This window comes from Calypte anna, chromosome Z, assembly GCF_003957555.1.
Source record: "Calypte anna isolate BGI_N300 chromosome Z, bCalAnn1_v1.p, whole genome shotgun sequence".
Lineage (NCBI taxonomy): Eukaryota > Metazoa > Chordata > Aves > Apodiformes > Trochilidae > Calypte > Calypte anna.
Window position 1 is genome coordinate 54,854,269 of NC_044274.1, and position 18,748 is coordinate 54,873,016.

Below are 18,748 nucleotides of genomic sequence, written 5' to 3' on the forward strand. Positions count from 1 at the left end.
CTTCTTTGCACAGCCTCAGGAATGTGTTTCCAAGACGCCAGTTGTAGATGTAAGAATGAGGCCGACTTGCCAGGTGTAGCTGTGTTTCATAAAAAGTCCACATTTTTTTTCCCAGAAGTAACTGATTTTAAGTACATTTAAAGGCAAGGTTTTTATATCCACATTATTCCCCCTTTGCTGAGGATCAATCACTGTCTGGCTGCAAAAGCCCCCACCAGCTACCATCATGTCACACAGGAGGACAGCACTTTGGGCTCAGGCCATGAACCTGAACTGTGCATTGACCCCAGGTATCAAACAAATAAATAAAAAACAAGCATTTACATTTTATATAAGCGTTTATTTACAACTTGTTTAACAACTGTACACTCTTCTGTCACCTTGGAAGCATTAGTGTATTTAACTGGGAAAAATATTAAACCTTTTGATTCCAATGATCATTACTAAGTTGTTTGGTTTGGTTTTTTTTTTTTGTCTATATACAGATATGTATATTAATACTGCTACCATGACAATCTGGTAGTTACATAATTCATAGATGAACTGATATGGGAAATCAATGTTTTGACACTCTAGGAATTCATTCCTTTACAGAAAATATATCACTGGCAATTTCACGAACAGTTACTTTGATAATTGGTCAACACTTAATTCAAGACTGTCAAACAAGCTGCTACTAAGAAAGTAAAACAGTTTTCTATGCAGTACAAATGAAGTTAGTATATCAGAGACATGCTGGAGATCCCCTCTGAGTTGTGAGCACACAATCACTTCATGACAGAGATGCTAGGCTAATCTAATTAAAGTAGCCAGCTCACTTGCTGGAAGTTACTGGCTCCACCTGACATCCCTCTGTTGCATTAGTGAATGCAGACAAGCTAAACACACATACAAGTGTTTCAGGCTCAAGAATATTTGATACTTAAGTCTCTGATTTGTACAGACCACTTGGAGAAATGAGGTACTGCTTGGCTTCACCTCGGGACGCTTCTGTGGGCAGGCATATGGAAACACAGCCATCCCCTCCCACCCTGCACACAGCCACTGATGTCAGGGCTCCTGCATCCAGCCTGGCTTGGGGCAGGCTGTAGTCACAGCCAAAGCAGCACTTACAAATGACAAACAAACCTTGCCTTTAACACCTAGCTAAGCAGAGGTGTTTTCTAATAATGCCTACCCTGACACGTAGCGAGGAATCCATGGCTAGGGCCTGGAAAGGCACAAATCCTTCTGCTAGCCTCAGTCTGAGGAAAGTGCTGCTGCCCCTGCTGAGGGAATACCTGACTTGTGGCCACCAAACCCCCAGTCCTGCCTGCAGGTCCCATCAGACTCCACTGTCCCAGAGCCCAGAGTGCCAGGAAAGACGTATCTCCCTCTGGAGGTCTTTCCAGACTGCTGTCAGCCAGAGCACCCCCTCTGGTGAAGCACCTAGAAGGGAACCTGCCAGGCATTTCCCACTGGGAGCTTAATGCTCACCCTTCCCTCTCCTGCTCAGTGTGCTGGGGGCCTGTTCCTACCTGCCCTTTCCCTTGCCAGCTGGCACAGACTCCCCTGTGGAAACAGAGGTGGGGACAGGATCTCTCTTTTTCTCCAAGTCATTCCTGCACAGTGCTAATGACTCAGTGGTATCAGGATCCCTGAGGACTGAACACATAGAGGTGTCTGAGCACACAAGGTGCAGCTCTGCCCCGGACAAGCCATGCCCTCTGTTTTGTGGCCAGAAGTGACTGCAGAGACTGTGGACACAACACTCCTCCAGCATGGGGATGCTAACATGGAAAACAGAGCTGGTGGTTATGCTACTGCCTGAATAAGCAAAACCATTCTTGCAGTAAGCAGAGTACATACATACATATTTATAATTTTGCAGGATTAAAATCCAAGTGAGCAAGACTGGGGTTTCTCTAGAACTGGACTTAAGCCAAACCACTTTAAGAGTACTCATCATACAGACTCTTCAGCTTTTCCAGAAAGTCCTGTGGCTTAAAAAGCCCCCTTCCTCATTCATTACAAACTAACTTGTATATAATAAACCTCTTAACATAAAACACAGCAGTACTCCCTCATCTTCTGAATCTTGCCAGTACTGAATGTCCAATACAAAACAAAGATACAGTAGTACAAATGTGCAGATACGTAAGAATATTAAATAAGCAGCTTTTTAAATTAATATAGGCAGTACAAAGCATTTTGAGTTACACTGTCTACATATGGCAAATCTTAGAGCTAAACTTTATAATATAAAGAAACAGCCAAGCTAGTGCAATTGTAAATTAAATAGCTAAGACTGCAATACGGAGAAAAGAAAAAAGTAGTACAGATAAAAGATGAACGACCCAAATTATAAACTGGCAAGGACACTCTGCATAATACTGGAAGTGTAGACACCTTTCATACGTATCTCCATGCAAGTTCTCTCCTCGGATTGTTTTAACAATTGTACACAGATTGAAATAAAAGTTTCTGAAAGAAACTGATGACATAGCTAAAATGCAGAGAGAAAAATACAACAGCCACAAACTACTGTGTATATACATAGTAAGGAAGCAGGCAGTGTCTGTGAACAAAGTACCACCCAGTAGTTTGCCTGGCTTGGAGATTATCAGATGAACCTTGCCTCATTTTTTAAGGAGGATGGGATAGCCAAGCAGCAATTCATTAGTCATTTATTCTGGTAAACACCTTCTTTGTTTTACTTTTATTATTTAAAGAATCAAAGTGGATTCTTTAAGGGTGCAGGTGCTTTGAAATTTTAACAGTAACAAAAAGCATTTTTAGAAACTCATTAAGACTAGATGTTTATAGTTCAGTATATTAAAATGTTGCAGGAAGTCTGTGTGTTAATACTGTTAATCAGAATTAAATAAAGTGGACAGGCAGAAGTAAAATGGAGAGCTGACAGTGCTCTGCCAGTTTGCAGAATGCTGCCTGCTGAGTTCTGAATACTGTATTTCCCCTCTTCCAGCCTCCTAAGAGACTTTTTGTGAAGAGAAAGAGTAAATGGAAGCGGGAAATGGGAAAGCCACTCCCCGGGATGGTAAGCTTCTCTGCAAGTAGATCCCCTTTGAAATCAGATGGCCATGAGTCTTAAGTGTTGAACTGGTTAAGTTTTGGTTATGCAGTCTGGACAGAAAAGCAAGTCATGCACTGAACAGTCCCTGTTATAATAATGCTGCAGGTCATGCAACCACATCACTGTAAATAAAAGAATAAAAGAAGAAAGTTAAAAAGCAGATAACATATTACCATTTTAAAAAAAACAGAGAACAGGACAGGAATTTTTCAGAGCAGTTTAGTAAGGCTGTCTCTACTTAGGAGTTGTGCAAAACATCTTTTTCCAGAGCAACTTTTCAAACTAACAGAAAGGTTACACACCGGTAACCGGAAAGACCTAAAAACCTCCCTTGAACAATACCTAAATTGAGACACAATTAGACAAATTTAAACAATTCTGAGTAAAGTCTTTCATGGTACCATCCTCAACTAACACAGCTATGGAAACTAAGTTTACACAGCAATGAAAAAGTCTCAGGCATTCCTGCTGTCTGTGAATAAAACAGTAAAAAACCAAAGCAATTTAAAGTGAAAGGTGCCCACCCAATACTGCATGTGGTTATGTACTAAAAGACATTCAGAGTCATCCTGTGCTTGAGGTTATCACAGCATCACTGCCACACTGCACTGGCAAGGTCTACTCATTGCATGCAGATAAAGATTTGAACTGCAAGAAAACTATACATATTCTTGTTAAAATAAGCGCAATATGAGCCAAAGAGTTCTGCATCACAATGCTGTGGAAGGAAATCTAAGTTTGGGAGAGAAGTGCAGGGTTGCCGTATTTCTCCACCCTTGCTGATGCACCTTTCTTGGCCGGTGTAAGTGGAGAGGTGGAATGCCTGCCTGACACAGCTACAGTGCTTTCAGCTTCCCCAGGTAACACAAATATCCTGCCACAGCACTACCTGCTTGTTCTCAGTTTTGCACTGCACTCACTGTGACTCTCCAAAAAAGCAAAACAGCTTCATCAGGTTGAAACTAAAGCATGCAAAAATTGTTTCTCTCCCCACTTCTTTCTCCCTAGTATTGCACTGGTCAAAAATGATTCTAACAGTTCTGTGACAGTAAATCCAGGTTCAATAGATAAGGAAGAACATTTATAACTAAATATAATATTAATGGACTTATTGCAAAAAATCTGTCTGCTACAAGTCCTGCATCTTGTATATCTGTCTTTTTTTCCTTTTCATTCACCAACCCAGAATACTAATCATAGCTGAAAAACAGATAGAAGCAGAGATATAAATCAAATATCAAGTGGAACAAAAATTGTAAAAGTTAACACATTCAAAGCAATTCTCAAGAGTGTATTTTGAATCATCACTGTCTGCTAGGCTTGCTTGGCACTGCTTGGGTGAATAAATTTAGAGTTCAAGATTAATACAATGAAGATTACTGCAGTTAGTCAATACAAAAATTAAAATTTCAAGCTACATAAGTATGTATCTATTCTATTGTGAACAAATGGATATAGTGTCATCCTTTAATCTCAGCTGGCTAAACTTAGTTCAGACTTATTACTTAGTAGTACTTCAAGCATCCTGTTGCACATAAACAGAAATTACATCAAAGGTTGCCCTTTGAGTTAATAGTACTTTTGAGAAGACTTGTAAAATCAGGACAGTATATTCTCTTTCAAGGATGTAACAAATTCATCTGACAATGACACTTCCTGACTACAAACTCTATTCTTTTTCTAAAAAAAAAAACCTGTTTGTAAATCTCTTTTGCTTAGAGAACTACTCAAAATTAATCAACCTACTATTTTAAAGCTACCTGTTGAGGCTTCATAAGACAGTAACACTTCGTAAGACAACAGAGCTGCAAGATGGTTTATGATGCAGGAGTGACTCTCTTACTCTTTCCCTTGCCAGTCCAAAATATTCCAGCTGTGAGTGAAGGCTTGTTGCCAGCCTGAGGGATTATTTCTTGGTCAAGCCTTTCCCTTCAATATTTAGTGCCAAATCTCATTAACTCCACTTCATTACAAGTAGTGACCTGTTCCTTAAAATCTTCCTTAGCTTCTCACTGTCCACTTCTGCTTCTTCAGCACACAGAAGTGAGTGGAACAACTCCAGCACACTGAGGCCACAGAAAGGATGGCACCCACTTTCACTAATCTATCAAGCTCTGGAAGAACTTTCCAACACCAGAACTTGTGATTCAGAGCACTGCTCACACAAGTCAGATCTGATGCAACCTCCCCCCCAAAACCCAGCCACACACTCCCTCTGCAAAACCATGTTTCTCCTCTGCATTCTTTATTTGCTCCCAAGAGGGACCAGGCTTTCTGCAGCCAAGTCTGCTGTCTGTAAGCAATACTTTGTAAACCAATCACGAAAGGTATCAGAGCAATGCAGTCTACTCACTCATGGGTCTAACACTAAACATTCCTCCAAAATATTTCTACCAGGCTTCTGCTTTGAAGTTATCTGTCTCCAGATTTATCTTCCTGCAGATCTCCTGACCTCATTACTTACTGGTTTCTACAAGCTCCTCGTTCTCTATCTCTTCTTTCTGTATCTTTCTTGTTAAATTCCCTTTGGATTTTTTAGAGGAGCCTTTCAACATAGCATCTTCCAGAACTGTATTGACACCAGATTGCATTTTTACAACTCTTACAACCAGAGACTACAAAGTAGACTATAAATTCTAAGGTCTGTGGCCTTATAATGCCACGCTTGTACCTACTCTAAGATTCTAATAATATTGCTAAAAAATAGAATTAAAACCCATGTCAAAACTACTTCCAGGAAATTGGTTTGCTCTCCATTTTAGTAAGCTTCAGTGACTGAGAACCATAATATCTGCTTTACAAAACTGAAATTAAATACTGAATGTTATATTCAAATCCAAATTAAAAGTCTGATGATCTCACTACAGCAGTTTTATAATTCTGTAAATACTACACCACTTAAGATTTTCTCTTAAAATTCTCTTTATTTTCATTATCATGATAACAAGAGCACTCAAACAAGCTAAAATTTGGTCTTTATGTTTATTTTTTCTTTTCTTTCAGATAGGGATAATCATTAGGGATCCAAGTTCAATTTGCAGAATAAAATACCCTATTGCTGTGGAAATACTTGCTTTTGAAGTATTTCAGATTTGTGCCATGTTACATTAGTTAACAGCTCTTCATAGTGCTGACAAATGACTGCTTTTGTAATAATTAAAATAACCATGATGCTCTTTCTGAAATGTGATGTTCTAACTTCATCTGATAGTAAAGGACCTCTGCTATGCAAAGTAATGAATAAAATCTCCACCAGACAGGAAAGGCTCTCTAACTGCCTTAGAGGTCTCTCAACTAGCAATGTTTCCATGTTGCACTGATCAATCTCTGAGAAGCAAAGAAACAAGAGAGCAGCAAGGAATTTTTATCTAGCAAAGAGAACCTGCCTTCAGTCTGGGACCAACATGCAGTGCAAAAGAGACTGAAAGATACACAGTTCTGCAAACTACTATATAGACACAGAAAACAGCAGCAGGTGAAACTCCTGATTTGCCACCAGAGCCCACTAATGCTGGAAGCTGCTCCAGTCCTGCATTACCTTGGCAAGGCCTACATGTGAAGGTTAGAACTGGTACAATAGTAATGTCAGCAGTAAAACCATCCCCTAGCAATTAACAGATGAGGACTTCAATTAAATTGAAAATTGCTTAATTAAAGCAATTATCACAAGCTCCTGTTGATCCACTGACTAAAATCTGACAGCAGAACAATTCTTCTGGGAAGCTGCCTTGGCTGTTCTGCCAGGGTTGCTTCAGTGCCCCATGGGACCATATGATTTGTCAACTTTTCATGAGCTCCTTAATTGACATTCATTCATTATCTAATTGATTGAGCAAATACATTTAAAAAATTAACTTTGTGTCCCAACATTTCAATGAATCCACAAAAGGAAAAATAGAGGACAAAGCAAGGTAAGTCCTCAGCACCGTCACAATTTCCAGGGTTTCAATGTACCACGTGCAAGAAGTCCGAGGCTGCTGTGGCTGATGCTGATAGCTTCTGCTTTATTCCCATAGGTAAAACCTCCAATATTCAATCAGCTACAATTCAGAATTAATTAAAAACCCCAGACCTTAGCTTCAAAAGCTCAGGTTCTGCTTCACTGTTTTTTAAATGGAAAAAACCCAAGCAAAATGTTTAAAAACATAGTGCTCATAAGACTTAATAGTCACTTACATCTGTCTCATCTACCTTCAAATTAATCACCCCTTGCAAAAAGTCAAAATATTGGGAAAGAAAAAAATCTCTATAAAATGAGTAAAATTCAGTTGCTGTCTTGTTTGCTTTGTAAGAAAATGAAAAATTCACATTCAGGAGAGTCCTCCCCCAAAGCACTAGCTAGAAGAAAATCAAGGGGGGAAATAAAAATATTTCCCAATTACCAAATCTACAGAAAATGTCAACAAATCAAGAAAATTAAACCCACTAAAATTCCCCCAGGAAGCTGTTAACTTCCTCAGAGAACTGAGGAAGATCAAAAGTCAAAACTTCCAAAGGTTTGTTACTTCAAAATTGCCAGATCCTCTTAAATTTTCTTGAGAGCCTGCACATACCACTTACTTACATTTAAGATCATCACAAAGCAGTAATAGGAACATTCACTGTTAATTCTTTCATACACAGTGAACATAAAATTGCTGGTGCTCCTTACATAAATAGAAAGCCACAGAATCATGCAGAAGCATTACTGCTATCTCGAGTGACACCAGAAGAGGACAAGATTACCATTTGCTTATGTGCATTGAAAAGCATCTTGTAATCATCATATATTAACTTAATTTTACAACATATAAAGCTGCATGCTCTCTGCTTCCTTTGCACCGTGGGTGGAACACAAAGCCTTTGGATTACTTCAGTTTTCACAGTGCTTTGGAAATACATGTTATTAACCAAATGGATGCTATCAAGAAAATGGAGACCCTGAATATTCTTTTCTGTAATGTCTGACTAGATATGCTAACAACTTAACTCTCCACGGGAGTATAGGAACTGGACTGCACATACATTCTTTAAGAAAAGAACCTAAGCTTCAGCTCTGAACAATGAAAACAGGCATCCATTTATCTACTACCTTTTATTGACAGCAATTAAAATCTCTCAGAAGGATCATCATGGACAGATCCTCAGCATTATGCTCAGGAATGTATGCTCATGAATTCTTCAGCTGTTTCATCACTGCCCTGGAGAATCTTTTCCCTTCAACTTCAATCTTTAACTTTTTGTAACCTATCAGGACAGAATATAGCAATGGTTTAACAATTACCACTATGATTTTGATGTAAAAGTTCTTCATTGCCTCAGGAAAAAAGTGTTCCTAAAAGTTTTGTAGATTATCTAATGCAGACAGAATTATGTTTTACAGTGTTTTTTGCGGATATTATTTCATTACTTAAAAGAAACAGATATCACTTATTGGTAGCTCATCTATTTAGGTGCTTATTTCCTGAACTCTGACTCTGAGACTCCTTGTTTTCTTACTACACTTCTCAAGCTCCATAGCAAGCAAGGAAGATAATGAAGCTGAAACCTTTTGATTAAGAAGCTGTTCTTGTGAGGAGTGAAGGTTTAATGATGTTTACTATCTGCATTCATCCATGATCAAAGATTAAGAATTGACATATGCTTCAAATAATGGAAGTAAAGCACTGAAAAACAAGGAATTAAAGTCCTGATGATTGCCATTAGAAGACTGAACAAATGACCTACTGGAACTAGACAGCAACTGAGAACATTGCAGTACATTCAAATATCTTTATATTCAATAGAAATCCAGAAATTCTACATTACCAGAATTTCTACAAATTTGCTAATTCTTAAAATTGTCTCTAAAGATGAAACGTTTGTTCTCTCTTGCCGAAACACTTGTTCTCTCTTGCCGAACAAATACTTCAAACAGTGAAATACAAATTCAGTATTTGTCTTGTTTTGCTCTTTGATGCTATATGATGCTGTATGTTCTTGAAAGAAAATACAAAAAGAACTGCAGTGTCTTACTTTAAGGGAAAAGACCAACCAGGACCTCAAAGCAGAAGATCAACAAAGTCAACAAGCAGCAAGAATTGAAAGAATTAATAAGAGACAGGAGAGTAAAAGCTAAAAATGAGGCTTCTAACAGAATGTCTTCAACTCCTAATGGCCACAGGCATTTGCCTGTCACCAAAACTTCAGAGGAAAAATGAAAAAACAAATGTTAAAACAGTTGAAGCAAAACTGTAGGTTTTCTTCTTGTGTGCAGTTTGTGTTCAAGTTACTAGACCTGTACCTAATTAACAGTAACAGGAAATTAAATTATCAGACAAAATTAAGAGATTAAACTTCACGCTAAGGTCCTAGTATTCCTTTCTTTCACAAAGGGCTTTGTCAATTTGGTAACAGCCACAGCCAGACAGATTAAAACAAAAATGGAGCTTTAGGTATTCTTAGGTTCTTTCTCTGGATGATAAAAAGTGCTGTAATTCCAAACAAGAACATCAAATTACCTCAGAGGAGTGATTTGCTCCTGCTCACACATGGCATGTGGTAAAGAGTTCTTCAGATTATATCAGTAAGATCAGTAAAAGTTATCCCACACAAACAGTGGTCAGATGTTTGTCGTCTCTTTAGTATTCAGTATTTCAGTAAGAGACAGCAAAATGAGTGTCACCTCACAGAGCTACAAAATTTGTCCTGGACTTCCTTTATATTGTTACTTTTCTGCACATAGGAAGATACTTTCTCTGTTCTATCTTGCAAGCATAGCAAAGACATGTCATACATTGAATAAGTAAGAGATTTTTTTAAATTCATTTTTTTCCAAATGTGATTAATAAAAGACAAACCTATATGCAGTTAATAGAGCTCAGCATCAGTTTTACTATTACTGGGGGGGAAAGTAAGAACTGATAAATATTTCTAGAATCATACTGAATGCATTTCTTATCCTAGAATAAAACACATGATGTGCTTGAGGATAAAGCAGTACTTCAAAGTATCATTCCCCTGCTCCTTACTCTTTAATCTAGGCATGCTTATTTTAATTATCCTTTGCTCATTCCACCCAAGCTGTGAACTAACATACGGACATTCAAATGATTAATGAATGCTACTATATTGTTTTCTAATGAGATTTATGAAAAAATGTTTTCACTTGGGAGGGCATTAAAATAAAGGAATGAATTTATACAAGAGGCTGCATGTACATTAGGGCCCAAACAGTCTCTAAATAATCACTACAAGATGTATGTATAGGTACATACATTCAGGTCTTTCGTGTCCATCAATTCTTTGACAAAAATCATAAAAAACAATAGGAGTAGTCAGAGAAAAAAGCAGAACTTTCTAGGAACAGAACCTAAATTTAAAGTAGATGCTAACAGGCACCTGGTGCTAACTGGTCAACAAGAAGGTACTACAATGAGTGACCTACAACCAAATCCATCAAGTGACACTCCAACCAACTATACACTAAAAAGTCTGTAAAACAAACCACAGCCAATTTCCAACGAAGTCAGCAACAACCTCACCTGAAGGCACTGGTACCATTAGTAAGGCATCTGATACAATTATACCCTGAATCAAATCTTTAAAAGCAATTATTTTAGTCAGGAATGACAACCAGAATATATTAACATCAACAATATTAATTGGGACCTTGATCCATTAGGTACTGTTCATCCATAATTAAAATTTTAAAACAAATGTCCTTTCTAAATGGATGATGCAGTATCATATTAGAGCATTCTAAATATTCCTCAATCTTTTCATATTAAGCATACACTTGACCAGGAAGAGTGGAACTAACCCTTTGAAAATAGGCAGCTCTGGCAGCAAAAGAGGTAATACCAGCAGATAGAGAAAAACCTAAAAAACCCCCCAGGCATCCAGCTTCCCTATTAAATGCCAAGAACAAAAGCAAGCTTTGCATGTCGGAGATAAAAAAAATAATTATTTTTGCCATAGGTAAGTTTTTTAGTAGCATGTAAATTTAACAATAATGTTAATATACATTTAATAATGTTAATAATGATATAAACTAATTTTGCATTTTTGTAATGTGTTTTCAGCATTTTTTTGAAACAATAGGTTAGCACATGAAGTAAGAAGCCCAATTCCCTTGGAACAAAGTCTTAGAAAGTGTAACAACTCTTGTAGGCACAAAGATTATCAACTGTAACAGGAAATCTACATTGTTACAGAGCCCACATGAGGCTTTTTGCAAGAGATGAGGCTCTATACAAGTAAGACACTTATACAGCACCCCTCTAGATGTTTCCAAAACTTTGGCACATTTGAAAAAATTCAGAGAGAGAGAGACACTAAGAAATATAAGCAAAGGTCACTAGAGAACAATGATAAAATGTAACAAAACCCTCTTCTGGACTGTGAAATAATAGCAGTAACAAGGGAGAAAGAGAAAGGATGCTGGTTGATTTTCCTTGAATGTTGTCACTTGAACAGAAGTGGCCTGGATCACAGGGCAATATTCTTTTTAAGGGCAAGGCTTCTCTACCTTGCTGTTGCTGGCTGGACATGACCAGGGTAAGATCTCCTCGTGCTTGTGGCTTGCCTTTGTCTAGCCAGGAAGGACTGTCCTGAGCCTGTACTAGCCAGTCTGTCTTCTGCTGCTTTTTTATGCAGAGTCATCCCCTATGAACAGAAAAAAACATGTCAATACATAACAATGCATAATTTTACTCATGTTTTGTTTATTATTTCCTTCACCAAGACTGACTAAGCTAGTTGAATTTCACACACGCGGCATAATTTTTTTCAAGGATAGATCATTTCCTTATGGTTTGAAGAACTCAGGTGAGGACTTGTCCCCTGTTCTCACCCTTTGCATGGGTCTAAATATGCACCCAAATTAAAGGGGTTGTTTTTCAGAGTACTTACTGCAGCAAGTAAGCTGTATTGCTTTTCTTGTGCTTTTCTTTCTTTATTTCCTTTCTTTTTATATTGCTTCTCATTAGGAAAAACTGGAAGATTGGAGAGTGGAGAATCAAAGAAGAAAGTAAAACTGAACACTGTGTCAGTGAAATGGAAGGGATGGATTATGAAATAGTAATCTGATGTATCCTTTCCTCTAAAAGATGCCCTTTCTGGTTTTAAAACTTGAAAATAACGAACAGGTTCTTTTTAATTCACTCCAAGGCTATCACAGGAACATACTCCTGAAACAGCAATAGCTTAAAATTATTGCAAAGCATTTTTTTCTATCTCTGTCTGTGTGTTAGAAAATGCTTTTCAAACAAAAAAGCCTCAGCAAATTAATTAGTACTGCTACAAATAACCTAGCAACCACTAATAGTAATAGCTTATTTATTTATGTATTTATTTATTTATTTTTGTTTGTTTGTTTTACTTTTAATATCAAGTTTAGGAGATTCTTACCATATTGTACCAGGCACTAACAAGAAATTTCTCCTCCATTTCTCTTTGATTTTTTGTTTTCTCATATTCTTTCTATAAAAAAACATCAAAAGAGAATATATTCAGAAACAAACTATAGTAAAATTATCTGCCTATACCTGAAAAAAAAATGAGGAAATACCCATCTACCAGGAAACATAAAGATTTTTACCTCCAATGAATGAAACATTCTCTCCCGCTCCTGCAACTGATTTTTCAGAGCCTGAATCTCAGGAGCTGCACCCTGGTTCTGCTTAGGATCTAAAGTACGGATGACCTGTAAGAAAAAACACAGTTGGCTTTTAATTAAGTCCTGCAAAAGCATTCCAATTGATTTATGAGTCTTTCTAAGAAATTACACAGTACACCGGGATGCAGTTTCGGTACTGGAAGGCTGTAGAGATTGTACTCATCTTCACCCAAAAAAACCCAACTGCAAGTTGTTAAGTTCACATCAGAGGCATCAGAGGGGTTTCAGAAGGGCTTATGGACAGGTAGCAAAAGAAGAGAGTCATGAACACAAAAACATTACAATCTCCTGCAGACTTCATCAGGACAAGGTACTGTAACAGTAAGAAGAAACAAAAAATTCACTGGGATTTCTTTCCCTTTTACTTCCTAGTGTATTTACAGATAAAAATCCTGTATTTTTATTCCTGCAGAGTGGAAGTATGGTTCAGTCTGTTAGAGAGGGATCATTAATGTGAAACACATTTACTTACACTTTTGGCCTTTTCCAAATACTTCTTGTATCGCTCTTCCATTTGCTTCATTTCTTCTTCTTTTTTCCTTAAAGCTTCTTGTAATTCTTCAATTTTGAGTGCTTTATGTGAGGAGATGCACACATTGGAAAATAACATATTTATTCTTATTTTCAAGGTTTTCAACAGACACTTAAAGCACAGATAGAAGCTATTTCAAGCTAACAAAACAAACCTGATATAGCAGATATCATAGCTTTAATTACTGAACAACTCAGAAACATATTAAAAATGTGTATTCCCTACATAGTCTCACGAGCTGGCTGTTTTTGTACACAGATTTGGTTTGCTTGTTTTTTTAATTACGAAAAAGTAATGAGAAACTGAAATATTGATTGATAAATCAATCTCAATACTGAACGCATTTAGGCAATTAACTACAGATTCTATAATACCTTGGTATAAGTTTGGTTTTTCTTATTTTATGTAAGGGGAATAATTCTTAACAGGCACAACTCTTGCTTTAATCTGTTAAACTCTAACACTGAGTACAACTTATAAGACTTGTGACATGAGTACATTAAATTTATCTTTTCCACCACATTTTCTTAAGCAGCAATTTACAGACTTCTCCTGTACTGATGCAAGAACAAGCTGCTATTGATTAGACATCTTCTCTACATTGTCTTAGATGGCAGGAAAAAAAATAATCAATGTATCATCCCGTGCCAGACAGCATATCTCACTGATGTCTTGTTCTCAGACAATGTTAGATAACCAGCAACTCTCATTCCATCTGTTTTGCAGCATCACTTTGGAATGTTCTGTTATGTCTGTCCTACAGTTTTCTCTCTAAGCACTTGGTAAACACTAAGCTGGTAGCAGGAACAAGTAAGATCTTAATTTCTCAGTAAGAGAACCAACAGCAGATGGGATCAAAGACTGAACGAATCCATTTTTCAAGATGTGCCATGGTATTCTACAAGCAATTTGGCCGTATCTGGGATGATTAAAGGGATCTGAAAAAAACAACTGACACACATTTCTAGAGTGTGGAAAGAAAGGAAGAAGGTAGAACTATTTTTGTTTTACCAAGACAGAAGTTCAGACCTTGAGTTTTAAAAGGCAACTTGTAACTTCAGGAAACTAACTACAGAAGCCTCAATATACACTAATGTTCAGAAGCTAGTGAGTCAGGAGACTGTTATAAAACTCACACTGAAGCTGACCAAGTATGACAGGATTATGGTTTATTAGCTACAAATGAAGACCCTGAACCCTCATTTCCAAGTGTTCTACCATTTCCTAAGATGCAGAATTTATAATATATTCTGCAGTTTGAGTTCAACACAAATGAAAATTCTCTTTGGATACCGAACATATGTAACAACTACTGAACTGACTTCCTTAGTCTCTTTACGAATAAAATTATTTGGCACAAATCAGAAAAGCTGCCACTGCTTGTGATCTTCTGCCTTGTTCTATAATAAGTAGGCTTGAGAAGAAAAATCCATCTACTTCCTTCAAAACTGGAAAAAAGTAGCATTGATGTGCTAAAAAAGAACTGGATGTTGGGTTCTGGATACCACCTCAGCAATACAACATAGATTTTAGATTCTCTTTGTCCAGCATCTGAATTTTTTTTTTCAAATTACAACACAGTTCTGAAGAAACACTGAAGAGATATATATTGAGAGTAAAAATAACACTGGCAATAGCAGCAAGGATCTCCTAAATTAGAGTCTTAAGAGACATAACAGTTGTGAACAGCTGAGGTTCGATGACAGGTGTGACAGTACCTTGCTATTTATATAGCCATTGTCAGCTCCTACTAAAATGATCTCTTAAATGAGATCTGCTAAATTTCAAGTGTTAGAAGCATTTTTTTTGGTCATCATAACTTCCAGACAAATTAGTATACATATCTCTACCATTTGAATTACACATCTTGTTTATCTCACATCTCCTATAGGTATTGCAATTAAAGACCTTGCCCATGAAATACTTAACAAAGAAATGGACCACAAAGGTAACTCACAACTGTTATTGCATCTTGGTTCCAAATCCTCAATAATAGCTCGTTTCTTCTGTAGTTCATTGTTAGCTTCATGGAGCTTCTCACTGTTATAAACCACAAAAGCACATATTGTTTTCTCAACATTATAATTGTGCCTCAATGAACATTCAGCAATACAAAAAATCCTCAGATAGTAATGTATTCCTGTCAACACAACTGATTTTTGTTGTAGGGCATGGGGTCAAATGACAACATCACTGTGGAAATATTTGTTCAATAGCCTGAAAAACATTATGGTATATGAAGAGCCATAACAACAACGATCTTCATTCTGAGCAATTACAAACTTAAGAATTTACAGTGCCTAAATTACCAGTGCCTACTGGTAATTGAGATTATGTTGGGAAAGAATGGCAAAACCCAAAGGCAACAGAAACTATGTTTTTTTCTCAAGTCAATCAAAAAGCAAACAGCTCCTTGCGTTTTAGGGAAGAAATGCAGAAATAGCAGAACAAAATAACACTTGCTAAAATGTTACCTTTTACACCATAATGTATACTAAAAGTAAACAAATCAATTTTGTATACATTAGTATGCTTTTCTCGGAACAAAATTACTGATTCTTCTAAAGTAAAGTTACACAGAGTTAAGCAAGATTTTCTAACCACCACAAAACGATGGTTCCTTCATTGCTCTTACAGATTTTACAAAGGTTTTCTGAGATAACGACAGTATCTGAATAGCATATTCCCAAACATATTCCCCTGTGTTATATAATTTATCTTAGTTGTATGTTTTCCAGATGCATGATTAATGACTGCCTTCCATAACATATGGAAAACAGGTTGTTTCAAATGGCAAACAAAAAATAGGCAAAATACTTACAGATGTTCTTCAAGTTTCTTCTTCAGAAGAACGGACTAGAATAGAAAGCTAAGTATTATTGTGGAGCTTTAAAATAATTTCAAAACATGAATATGATATGTTAACCAAAATCTGATTTTTTTACTCAGTTTTAGATCACAACTGTAAGCTATCCTTTGTGGTAGCAATCCTTCCCTCCACAGCTGTGTGAATTCTCTGAAATGGAGCTTTCCTGAACTTATAATTTTAAAAATATTATCCCAGGAACTAGTTCAGTAACAGCAGGATCCATAAACCACAAAGTTCTACAGGACTTGTTTAAATTACTTCAGTACTTTTGTAATTAGACTTAATAAATTAACCTGACACTGAGAAGTGCACAAAAATTTTGCTAGAAAAAGTGCTAAGGGCTAAGTGATTTGCATGAAGATATGTAGCTAACCAGTTGAAGTAAATTCCTGTCCCCATAGGATCTAGAGGGAATAGAGCATTTCTGACTGTAGTATAGCAGAAATTTTACCCTTTTTCTGTTACTGAAAATTATCATACAACTTACAATGTTTGTCTTTCTAGTTAAATGACATTTGGATAAGCTCTTTGAATAACAGCTTCAAAGTAAATTTTAATTTTAAACACACTTCACATGCTTCCAAAAAAATAAACGGCATAGAAGTCTATAAACTGAAAGTAGTGTTAAGTAAATAGAAAGCCATACTCACAATAGCCTTGAGCAGAAGCCCATGCCAAGAAACAGAGATGACATTAGTATAAAGCAAAACAGCAGCCAACAGAAGAAACTATTTTGAAAGTCATGAACAGAAAAAGTTAAAGCTTTGCATTTTTTCAAGCATGTGCATTTTTCTCCTCTATTCTTATCAGTAGTTTTATCCTGTAACATTTTCTAAAATGTATAACTGAAAACAAAAATATAAAAATAGTAAAGAGGCATATTTGTAAATCATCGTATTTAAACCAGAATGTCAAAGGAGAGCAACTGCTCTTTTAAAAGTAATTTTAAACAAAAATCATTCAAGTAGCAAAATGGGAGAAAATATGCAGGTTATTGGGCTACAACCAAAATTTAGAAATGCATGTGCTTTGTGGAGTGATTCTCAGTTGTGTTAATGCCACATTGATCAAATTCAAGATAGAAGTACAATATTTAAATCAGAAACTGCTTTATCCGTTTGTATTTACCCAGTACCAATCACATGGGAGATGTACCATGTGACAGAACATCATCAAAATGTAAGATAAAATTAACAAAATTACTACAATGCTTTTTCTGACACCTGGACAATAAAGAGAATTACTGTGTTCATCCAAAACAAGCTTTCAGCTTTTTTACAGTGTAACTACTTCAAAATATTGGGTTTTATTACATTCCTGAGTCTTGCTTTTTCATTATTTCAGTGTTAGATTTTCTGGGGGTGGGAGGCATGTAACCACCCAGCATGACTCTGATGACTTCAGAGTCAGAAAATTGTTAAGCACCTGCAGGTTCTGACCATTTAGCTTTTTTCTTTTCCAGCCCTCTGGACAACTGCAGCAATACCACCTTTTCTGCAGCAAAAAGTGTTTGCATTTATTTTCCTTGGTCAGTCAGCATTTGAACTGGCACTATCACTTATGTCTGATCATTTAGGGGACTACTTGTTGGCTTCGACAACAAAGGGAAGAGCTGACAGCAGTGCCCATTTTCTTAAAATAAAAACAAAAGCTGCACTCAGCTTTTCTTTTGCAGTCCTTGTACTGCAATTGGACTTAACTTCGAACAGACACAACTATTTGCCAACAGTGATTCTACTGGTATATTTTCATATATATTATCTGCATAGCACCAGAATTGTTGTTAGAGGAACCCCTCTCCCATATAGATGGAGCAAACATTCTCACAAGCAAGAAATTAACAATGATAAATAACACACACAATTAAAAGAAGCAGGACTGAGTTTACCCAGGGTAATTTACCCAAGAGACAAGATTAGGAAAAAGAATAAGAGGTAAAAGTGTGAAATTTTAGTCACCCAAAGATCCCATATGTACTTGTGGTAAAACAGAATAGTTTAAGTAAGTTATGCTTAAAAACGGGCAAACATTAATTTATTTATTTTTGAATTCTCTGTCAGCTTCAAAACCACATATCCAAATCCTCTGCTCTAACAGTTAATTACTATAATTTTTGTTCTCTTATAGGAAGACCAGCTTCTTAAAGAAAATCTCAATAAAACCAAAAAAGCTTTATTTAATTTTGAGAAACTTTAACATTTAACCTAATTCATGCATTTTATCTGTTTATTATAGAAGAATATTCTATACCAAAACTGTAAATATAAGCAAAGGCATGCTTGCCTGTTTGTTTTTCCCCCACTGCCAACAAGTTCCACTTGCAAAACAACAGGAAAAAAATATACTTATTATGGTGTGTCTGTAGAAAAAAGTATCCTCCCCAGTATTTAAATGCTGTAATTTTTTTACACCAAAAAAAACCCCCCACAAAACCTACCAAAAAAAAAAAAAAAAAAAAGGCATCTTTGCTGGAAATTTTTTTCAAGCTAAAACTAGTCAAAGGAACATGTCTGCCCCTTTATGAGGAAAAAGTTTAGTTTTGTTCTGCTTGTAAAGGCTGCAGTAGATGGTAAGGCTCTAATTTGCACTTAAGTTAACTTAGCAGCTCTAAGGGAAACTATGACACAACGACTGAGA

The 18,748-nt window shown here is 36.5% G+C and overlaps 1 protein-coding gene across 1 annotated transcript in view; it reads right to left on the minus strand.

Annotated features, from left to right (window-relative positions):
- Positions 1-319: 319 nt before the first annotated feature.
- The window catches only part of HOOK3 (hook microtubule tethering protein 3), a 91,464-nt gene continuing 73,035 nt past the window's right edge, over positions 320-18,748 (minus strand). Inside the window, exons 17-23 of the mRNA XM_030468070.1 lie at positions 16,064-16,098; positions 15,200-15,282; positions 13,183-13,283; positions 12,633-12,737; positions 12,443-12,514; positions 11,562-11,698; positions 320-3,195 (exon numbers count right to left, since the gene is read on the minus strand). Of these exons, the coding sequence (XP_030323930.1) occupies positions 3,180-3,195; positions 11,562-11,698; positions 12,443-12,514; positions 12,633-12,737; positions 13,183-13,283; positions 15,200-15,282; positions 16,064-16,098 (549 nt within the window). The 3' untranslated portion in view covers positions 320-3,179. The remainder of the gene's footprint in view (positions 3,196-11,561; positions 11,699-12,442; positions 12,515-12,632; positions 12,738-13,182; positions 13,284-15,199; positions 15,283-16,063; positions 16,099-18,748) is intronic.